The sequence below is a fragment of the Cynoglossus semilaevis genome, chromosome 17 (assembly GCF_000523025.1).
Source record: "Cynoglossus semilaevis isolate Cse_v1.0 chromosome 17, Cse_v1.0, whole genome shotgun sequence".
NCBI lineage: Eukaryota > Metazoa > Chordata > Actinopteri > Pleuronectiformes > Cynoglossidae > Cynoglossus > Cynoglossus semilaevis.
The window spans coordinates 981326-991309 of NC_024323.1; the positions used below are offsets into that span (position 1 = coordinate 981326).

The window sequence follows — 9984 nt, forward strand, 5'->3', positions numbered from 1 at the left end:
TTTACTTTGCTTATGTCTGTCTAAGTTCACCAGGTCATCCAGGTAATCTTTTCTGACACAGTTACATCGAGGGCAACTGAACCAGACCAGTCCATTTGCCATTGATGTAACTGCTTTGGATTTACTTGCCTACTTTATTCCTAGTCTGGCACACTACCATGCTATGCTGCCTTACTGCATTAATATGCTATACATTACTGCGTTACTGTATTCCATACATGCCTGGCGACCCTCCTATTGTAACCTACACTGATTTATCTAGGACCAGGGCAACTTGTGAGAATGAAAGAAACACTTAAAAAGTCTGTGAAGATTCTCATTCGTTATCCATAGAGTTTAGTTGTAAGAAACTGGACTTCTTGTTTGAGCTTGAAAAACACCCTTCAAGATCAAACAAGAAGTCCAGTTGCTTACAACTAAACTCTATAGAAGCTATATAGAAAATAAATAGCAATACTGTTCATCAATAATTTGATTATTATTATCTTAATTGTACCCACTGTGTTTCTTTGCAGGATGTCAGTAAAATCAATGAGGGGAGGCAGCCACTCTATCAGGATGACACTAATAAAAGAATTCTTAATTCTCTCGAACTGCTCACTGGCCTGGATGAGGACGCTGCCAATGCCAAGATTCTTCAGCATCCTCAGGCTGAGATGATAGAGCAAGAGTGAGTAATACTACCTATTACTAGTGCAACCAATTAACTGAATTAGTTTTGACTAATACTTGAGAGGACTATTTTAGCACTTTATAAAGGTTTAGGTTCAAATAGACAACCACCGTTATTTCTGGACTATAAGTCGCAATTTGTTTTATCCTTGGGCGCGACTTATACTCAGGTGTGACTTATACATTAAAATATATAATTTCACGTTTGTTATTTTCACACTGACAGCTGTGAAAGGGCACTCTAGGCTTGTACAGAAAGCTGGTGAAGGATCTGTTTCATTCTGCTTTTCACCATGAATCTGCCAAAGTGGGTTCTCCTCCCTGGAAGATGTAACAAAGATGGGTCAGAAATATTGTACTAAATTAAAGCATGAGATTATGTTTGATGTCTGGATAAAACTTCTGCAGCATTGGAGGAGCTTAGCTCAGTCAACATCAAGGGCTTTGCCTTTCCTTACTCCCCAGACCAAAGCAGAAAATGGACCACGACTTCTCCAGTACTGCTCATTCTGTTATACTTCGTTAAAATGAAAAAGAAAAGGACTTTTAAGATTTAATTTTCAACATCTGCCCCAGCAATTAAGTGCCAAAATTCATGTTGAATTGTCAAATTTGAAAACGTAAAATGCATTAGCAGAATGCTATTCATTTTCAGAATATACCTGCACTTTTTGACTCAAAAAGATTAAATTAATAATCAATCATGAAAACTGCATTTTCATTTTCTTCTTCAACACTTACCTATTCTGTAACACAACTAAAAAACAATTTAATTAGGTCACAAAATGAGCAGTCTTGATGAAGAAAAAAATGCAGTTCGGATGATTGATTTTCTATGTTACTTATGAGTCAAAATATGCAAAAAAATAAAAAATAAAAAAATTATGGTACCGATTGTCTTCCATACAGATGGTCTTCCATACAGCAGCCATCTTTGGTGACATCTGGTGGCAAAAAGCAGCTTCAATCTACAACTTCAAAATTCGAAACCTAATTGTGGTTGCTATTGCTATAGCTGTTGTCCAATAACACATGGGAATGAATTATATCCTCATCCTCACTGAAGTCTCCAATAACACATGAGAATTAATTATATCCTCATCCTCACTGAAGTCTGTAAATGTTTATGTATCAGTTTTTAATTTCAACAAGAACCTCCCATTTACCTTGTTTTCAGTTGAGACATTCCAACAAACAAATAACAAAATGAACAGAATTAATCTAAATACTGCACTATTTTCTAAAGTTGTGATCTATTTGTCTCTGTGCAGCATGAAACAGCTACGTGAGAGAGTCATAAAACTGAGAGAGGATCATGACCGTATCTACCACCTGATTCGTACGGAGGGAGTGCCAACTATTAACTGGGGAAACATGATGGATGAGAAGCTGGTAGGAATCTTCATTGCTTCTAAATTGTACCTGCTATTTCATTGGTCCTATACCTGTATAATAATAGTAACAACAACAATAATAATAGAAATAATAATAATTCTTGTTATTATTATATACTACTACTACTACTAATAATAATTATTATTGTTAGTAGCCTCTGAAACAACACAACGCTAAAGAAGCCTCTTGGATTAGAGGCGAAACTTAGAACCTACACAGACAGATGTTAGTATTAGTAGTAGTAGTACTGTTTTTATTAATATTACTATGAGTCATTTCAGGAGCAATATTGGTAATAACAGACAACCTAACAAAACATCCCCCCAACACCTTACAATATGATCTATATTTATATATTATATATATTTTTTTTTCAGTTTAGTTTTCTGTGAAATTAAAATACAGCTTATTTGTTACTTTTAGGAAAGGTTATTATTTGATAACTTCATAAATTTAATTTTTTTTTTTTGTTTATGAAAATGAACTAAATGAGCTTCATTTGCTTTCTAGGATAACCTTACAAACAAGGGCTTTGGACAGGATCTACCATCTGTGGAAAACGAGGTGGAAGAACACAACATATTTCACAGTGAGGTGGAGGCTCTGGCTCCTCACATCTCTACGGGCGGTGACAAGGTAAAAACAAGAAAATCCTTTTTCCAAAACAATTTGGAAAACAGATGTAACGGTGCTTAAGTCAGAGTAATGTTAATAAAATCAATTAATGTCACTTATGGATGACTCTCGCTGCGCAATCAGTGGGTTTACATTGAAACAGTGCAGAGGCAAATAGGTAGCAAATAAAAGCACACATAAGAAGAAGAGACAAAAATCACTCCTCAAAACATTTTTATTTTTCATTACTTTATCTTATTCTAAAATATTTTATTAATCAAGAAAAAGACATTTTTCACCATATTGCTGTTGAATATATTGTTGTTAGTAGTTTAGTTCAATTAACTGCATAAATTTGATCTGACCTGGTTTGCAACCTTTTTTTCGGAAAATAGTTTAGAAGCCCGAAGTAATAAAAAACTCAAACAGCGTTTCTGTTAGGATGTTATTTACATATACTTCTTCTGTAAAACTCTCTCTTTAAAATCCTTGGATTATAAAATCTGAAAAAAAAAATGGATGTCCTCACCAATAATAAGAAATCAAATTAAAAAAAAAAAAAATCTGTGAAATCTTCTCACTCTGTGACAAATAAAAACATTTAAAATTAAATTAATTTGCTGTCCCTGCCCCCTCACAAATACTTAGTTATCATCATTAAAGAGTGATAATTGACGTATATTATGTATATATATATATATATATATATATATAATTATCATAATTTGAATAATTTTGCCCTGTTTTTAACAAGAAACAAGTAATATTGAAAAAAGCTCCAACTAAATAAAAAAACTGTAGTGACTAAGCTTCATTAATTTCTCTATTATTTTCTCTTTTTTTTTTTAGGCGTTTTCCTTTTACACTTTACACTCTTTTCTCCGCTAATTTCAATTTGTTTCGCACTATTTTCTTTGGTTGTTTTGGTTGCTTCTAATAACTCAATATGAAGCACTGGATATCTTTGGGATTGATTGATTGATTGATTAGACTAAATATAGTACTATATTATTTTTCAGTTTTGTTTGACATTTGTATTTCTTGCCTATGTTTTTAGGAGTATGTCAGCAGTCTCCAGATGAAGTACAACAAACTGCTGGTAACACACACACACACACACACACACATTTAAATGTTGTCAGATCTCATTACTTCCCCCTTGCTATTTGAATGTGATAAAAAACAGTGCAAGATATATACTTATGCACAGGCGCAGCATTAGAATGTAATCTTTGGGTTTGTTATTTGGTCTTATTTGTCATTTCTGTTCAGATGACGATTTTTTTATTTGTAACTTTGCACATGGTATTCTAAAAGCATATATTATTAGATTTTTAGATGTATTAACACACAAAGATTTTCTATGTTTATAATTCAAGTGATTGTCTCATTTATATTCACAACTTTTAATTTACCGTAATTTCCAGACTATTGAGCGCACCTGAATATAAGCAGCTATTAAATTTAAAAAGAACAAAATAATTGTACATATATAGGCCACCATGTTGTAACATGGGATATTTTTTCACTTTTAATTGAATACATTCTTTTTTCCGAACCTTGCCTGTAACATGGCTGGTTACACTTTGGTTGCTCTTTTCCGCTGCAGAGCCCCGACGGTAGTTGGAATGCACAAGGGAGACCGAAGCTATACCTTTAGCTATGGGGCTAATTCCCTTACCAAGCACAACAAAAAAGTACAAAAAAAGAAGCCGCTTATAGTCCGGAAATTACAGTAGTCAAAAACATTAAAATGCCAGTTTAAAATTTCTTGAAAATTAGACAGTGGGCCTGGTGTTCTCATTTTAGATAACGGTCTTTTAATTTACCTCTCTTCTATACTTCTTTGTAGAATGCTTCCAGTGCTCGTCAGCGTCATCTGATGAGCCTCCGAGACTACATGCAGCGTTGTACCAATGAGCTTTACTGGATGGATCAACAAGCTGAGGAGAGGATTAATTATGATTGGAGCGACGTCAACTTAGACTTCCCTGCCCGTCAGAGGCAGTATGAGGTAGTGGACTAACAGCATTAATATATGAAAACCTAGTGATTCCGTTTTGTAGCTTGTGGAGCTAGATATGGATAGACAGACAGACAGATGGACAGATAGACCATCAAAGAGTAGGAAAAACTTGAAGGAGTAGATATTAGTGGCGCTTTGGCCCAGAGGCAATGTCTCTGTCATTGGTGTTGAATCCCAGGGTTCACCTCCTGGACAAGTTCAAATCCCGATTAGGGCGGTTGGTACCTTCCAGTGGACTCACCACCCGCAGGTAGGTTTAGGGGGGTTGGTACGGTGCTGCCCCCGCGACCTGATAAGCGGATGAAAATAAATAAATAAATAAATGGATGGATGGAGTGGATAATAGTAGGTCCGATTAGTAAATTAGTAGGTTTGTAGCAAGTTAGTTGTAGTTAATGGATTATTATTGTTGTCTGTTGTCAGTGTTTATAATAATAATAATACTAATACATTTTATTTATAAGCACCTTTCATAAGCGGATGAAAATAAATAAATTGATGGATGGAGTGGATATTAGTAGGTCATTAGTAGGTTTGTAGCAGGTTAGTTGTAGTTAATGGATTATTATTGTTGTCATGTCTAGTGTTTATTATTACAATGTCCATTATTAAATTAGAATCATGTATATTAAAGTATACCACATCATCGCTATGGTATATATATGTATATGTATAAGCAAAACAAGGTATAGATTCATATAAAAAACATGGGATGTGATGGTAAATATGTCCGTTGTGCCAGTAGATGGTATTGCCATGAGGTTTATTTTGATTTGAGAGTGGCGTGCGAGTTATTTTGGGACACTTTGACTCACCGGTTGTTTTAGCTTTTTAACACCAGACACCCTCATCAAAGGCAGCCAGCTACAGGGTGAGGATCTTGCTCTGGAGGAAATGAGACACACACCTGACATAACACTTTGTAAACAATAAAACACATTCACATTTTGCACAATGACGTGTGCTATAGCTTGTGAAACTGAAGTGTAAATTCCCGTAACTTTTTGTTATTAGCATTCATACTGCCCATAAATTATCTAGTAGTAACAGCATTTTAATGATAAATACCCATAAATGAAAAACCTTAAGAAATGTCACTAGAAAATGCACCTCTTCTTCGGAGATTGATTTAATTGTCTGTTATAATTGTCTATATAAATAGTTTGAATATATATTAGTGCTGCACCATTAATCTAAGCACAATTTGAATCGCGATTTCCCGCTTTGACCTTACAAGAGTTCTACGAAAAGTCAGTGGAAGGGAGACAAAACAGTTCAAGAAGCTCTCTTCTTCCTGTTCAGAAGTGCTTTCAGATCACTGGAAATCCAAAATGTAGTCTTTTAGCAGGAAGCAGTATAAAACATTTTATATCCCCTGTTATAACACAGCTGGTATTTACTGTGCAGTCCCTCTTTTCTTCAGCTTGCTTAAAATGAAATGACTGTCCTGGTTACGACATTTCCATCTTACATGTTTTCTGGTCTGCCTTGTTGTTATTGAATATTGAAATGCATCCAAAAATATGTCTTGAATATGCATGAAATAAAACACTGTGTGATTTATAGGAAAATATTTTTGTCCAAACAGAATTTCATCAGCAAAACATTTTGTCCAAACAGAATTTCATCAGCAAATGCCTGGAGTCCAAAGAGGCCACCATTACAAAGCTAAATGATGATGGAGAGAAGCTGGTTGCTTCAGATCATCCGGGCAAAAATGTCATTGAGGTACATATTAATCTATATATTTTTTTCTACCTACATAACTTGGCATCAACATTGATATTGGCTTTTGGACCCTAATTCATTTTATCCGCTCATCTGCTTCAAATGTTTTTCAAAATAATTTATTTATTTGCAAGAGAAGGTTATTGTGCTAAATAGGCATGCACCGATCCACATTTTTTCAGTTCCAATCTGATCCGATATTTTGGATTTGGACATCGGCCGATACTGATACTATTCCGATAATATTGCTTTAATATTATTATATGCATGTATTTCCCAAAAGACACCTTAAGGTTAGTCATAAAAGGAAGTCAACAGGAACAGGAAAAATCCTATCCTTAAAGCAAATATGCAACTGTACGGGTTTGAAATTGAACATTTTGTTCAAGTGTAAAGTAAACATCTTGCAACAACGTGTGCATCTGCCCTTATTCAGTTCATTGCTGGCTACATTGACAGTCAATCAACATGTAGTTCAACAGTATATGACTTTTTTTTTAGTTAAACATTAATAATTGCATCGCGTGCCCAGGATGAGCGTGCGTTTTATTGTTTTTTATTTTTTCTGTCAGCGCTGCGTTCCTTAGCCAACAGTAGTCTTCAAACGGTCACGGCTGGAATAAAGTCTGCAACAGTGGAGGTCGCTGAGCTGAGTACGAGTTTGTACTTCATCTGTTGGGAGTTTATCTTGCCTTTGGAACGAGTCCAATAGTGACTTCCGGCGGCTCTTTGATTACGTTAGTGGTGTTGTATGAAGAGACTGCAAATATCGCATGTTGCTGTGTGGTTTTTGGTATAAAAAAATAAAAAATATTTCGACACGGCGGACGTATTTCTTTGCAGCCTGCTATATGGCTGCAAAATGTGGAGTGGAATCTCTGAACGGCCTCGTGATCTTGTTGAGTGACTGTTCTGGAAAGTGATTCCACAGTTTAGTCATCCAACTGTCCGATTCATGCCGGCCGGTCTGTTATTCTAACAGACCGGCCGGCAGGAATCAGACAAGGCTGGAGCTCAGACATGGTTCGTGGATTGGAATTTTTAGCAGGTTGGATCGGTCCGATCCGCTAAATAGTTGGGATCGGCCCCACCCCTAGTGCCCCTAGTGCTAAACATATATATAATTTGGCTAAGTGTTGTTTTCAGATTTTTGTGTGAAATGTAAACATATATAACATTTGTTGTTTTCAGATTTTTGTGTGAAATGTTTAGGACTCCTGGTGTTGTTGTTCATCGGCTTGATGCCTATCTTTATAATATTGTGTGGTATATGTTTCTCTGCTTGTGTTATCATTTTAATGTCAGGCTCACATGGAAGCCGTTCATGCTGACTGGAAGGAATACCTCAATCTGCTCATTTGTGAAGAGAATCACCTAAAACACATGGATGAATACCACAAGGTAATACAGAGGACAGATTCACACACGCATACAACCATTTATAAAAACATTGATTTAACTGTGCGTGGGTCTATTTGTGCCCAGTACCATAAAGAGGCTCGGGACACTCAGGACCTGCTCAAGCGTCTGGATGCAGAGGTCAATCAGAAGTACAACCCTGACTTCAAAGATGTGTATCAGACGGAAGGTCTCATAAGGGAGCTAGAAGTAAGCATACATTTGACTGTACATTATAATTACGCAGGTTACAGAAAAGTGTGTTGATTCCAATAGCGGAGAAAAAAAATATGACGTGTGATGTTTTGTTTGTAGGACCAAACCAAGGCCGTAGACCACTTTGATGAACAAGTTAAAGCCCTGCATAAGCGCAGCCTCCTGGTTTTGCCTCTGAAATACCGCAGGGAAACTCCTCAGAAGCTCTTGCCGATTGAAGCTTTGTGCGAGTTTGACACTGATGAGGTAGGTCCTGTTTTTTTTTTAGAAGTTAAAAGCAGCAATAGCGGACCTAAGTGGCATGAAATTAATAACACTATCAATATAATATTTCGAGAAGAGTTCGTAACACATAAGCACAGGTGGCAGCATTCCTTTCCACCCGAAAGTGTAATTTACATTATTATATAAAAGACAGATTCATGAATACATTGACAATTCGATTCAATTGTTATTCATGGTATGGAGTATATATGGAGTGTTGGCCTTTAACGTCACTTTTTTTTCCCTCTCTCAATGCTGTAATCACCATTACAGGAAATAAGTAAGTCTTTACAGGTGTAAAATACCATAATAATAGAGGATAAAGTTAGAGGTATTCAGATTCAGGGCCAGGTTTTAAATTGTGAGAACCAGGTACATGGCATTGTGTACTGCTCACTCTGTCCACTATGTGGTGCTTATTGACTGATCAGAATTACTGTACTTGATGCCATTGTTGATGAGGAGAAATATAAAAGTTTCCTTTTTATGTAAATAACCAAAAACTTAATTTTTTTAAACTTAATTTTGATAACATTATTTTTTTTAAATTAACTATGCAATTAGAAGTTGTTGAGATTTAACTTTAACAGTAAATAGTTGTTGTAACAAAGGCATTCACATTTTTCGTTTTCTTGATCCTAATGAAATTGTGTTTTGATTGCGGTGATATCTAAAGGGGCAGATTGTGCGTGGGGAGCGGTACACATTACTCCGTAACAACGGGTCTAAATGGGATGTGAAAGATCCAGCTGGACATAAAGTCACTGCTCCTGCTGTCTGTTTCATGATTCCTCCCACTGATCCCGAATCAGTTGCTATGTCGGACAAGTGAGTGAACACAGATAAAAGTTTGGCTTCATCATGCTGTCCTGTACTGTGTACTCACATGTACTCTAACAACATTTTCACAACATCAATACCCTACATGTTTAATGTTTGTTGTGTTTGTCCCTGCAGCCTGATGACTCAACAAACAGCTCTCAAACAAAAGATGACAGCCAATATGGGAAATTTGCAGAAGCATTTTGAACAACTGAAGAAAGAGAGTGGCACTGGTGTGTCTCCAATTGACTTCTGTTGACTTATAAAAACTAGGCCACAAACTGCACAAAGCGGGATATTCCGTAATGTCAAATGATGAAAGTTTTGGGTTTTTTTTTTTTGCGTCTGTTAAATCTTCAGTTCAGAGAATAAACTTCAAGGGTTCATGTGGAAGCAGAACAGCTGCACTTGCGCTATAGAACATCTAACAGAAGAAGTACTACACTGTACAACATATAGAAAGAATTCGCATAGATAATTAATTATTAATTAAAATATTACTTTGTTGAATGAAGATAATGAAAGGGAAAGTAGAAATGAGGAACCAGAAACTATTAGGAAGAAGGTAGATCAGGTTAGAAAGGATGAAGTAAGAAAAGCCCTGAAGAGGGTGAAGAGTGGAAAGTCAGTTGGTCCTGATGACATACCAGTGGAAGTACGGAAGTGTTTAGGAGAAGTAGCGGTAGATTTCCTGACTGGGTTGTTCAACAGAATTTTAGAGACTGACAAGATGCCTGATAAGTGGAGGAAAGGTGTTCTGGTGTCAATTCATAAGAAGGGTGATGCACAGAGTTGTAACAACTACAGAGGGATAAAGTTGATGAGTCATACAATGAAGATTTGGGAAA

At 36.0% G+C, this 9984-nt stretch overlaps 1 protein-coding gene across 1 annotated transcript in view; it reads left to right on the forward strand.

Annotated features, from left to right (window-relative positions):
• Positions 1–9984, forward strand: part of ppl (periplakin) — a 20641-nt gene that overhangs the window by 4032 nt on the left and 6625 nt on the right. The window contains exons 3-13 of the mRNA XM_008329186.3: positions 516–670; positions 1944–2064; positions 2578–2703; positions 3740–3781; positions 4535–4696; positions 6329–6436; positions 7742–7837; positions 7922–8044; positions 8150–8296; positions 8991–9142; positions 9272–9369. Coding sequence (XP_008327408.1) covers positions 516–670; positions 1944–2064; positions 2578–2703; positions 3740–3781; positions 4535–4696; positions 6329–6436; positions 7742–7837; positions 7922–8044; positions 8150–8296; positions 8991–9142; positions 9272–9369 — 1330 coding nt within the window. The remainder of the gene's footprint in view (positions 1–515; positions 671–1943; positions 2065–2577; positions 2704–3739; positions 3782–4534; positions 4697–6328; positions 6437–7741; positions 7838–7921; positions 8045–8149; positions 8297–8990; positions 9143–9271; positions 9370–9984) is intronic.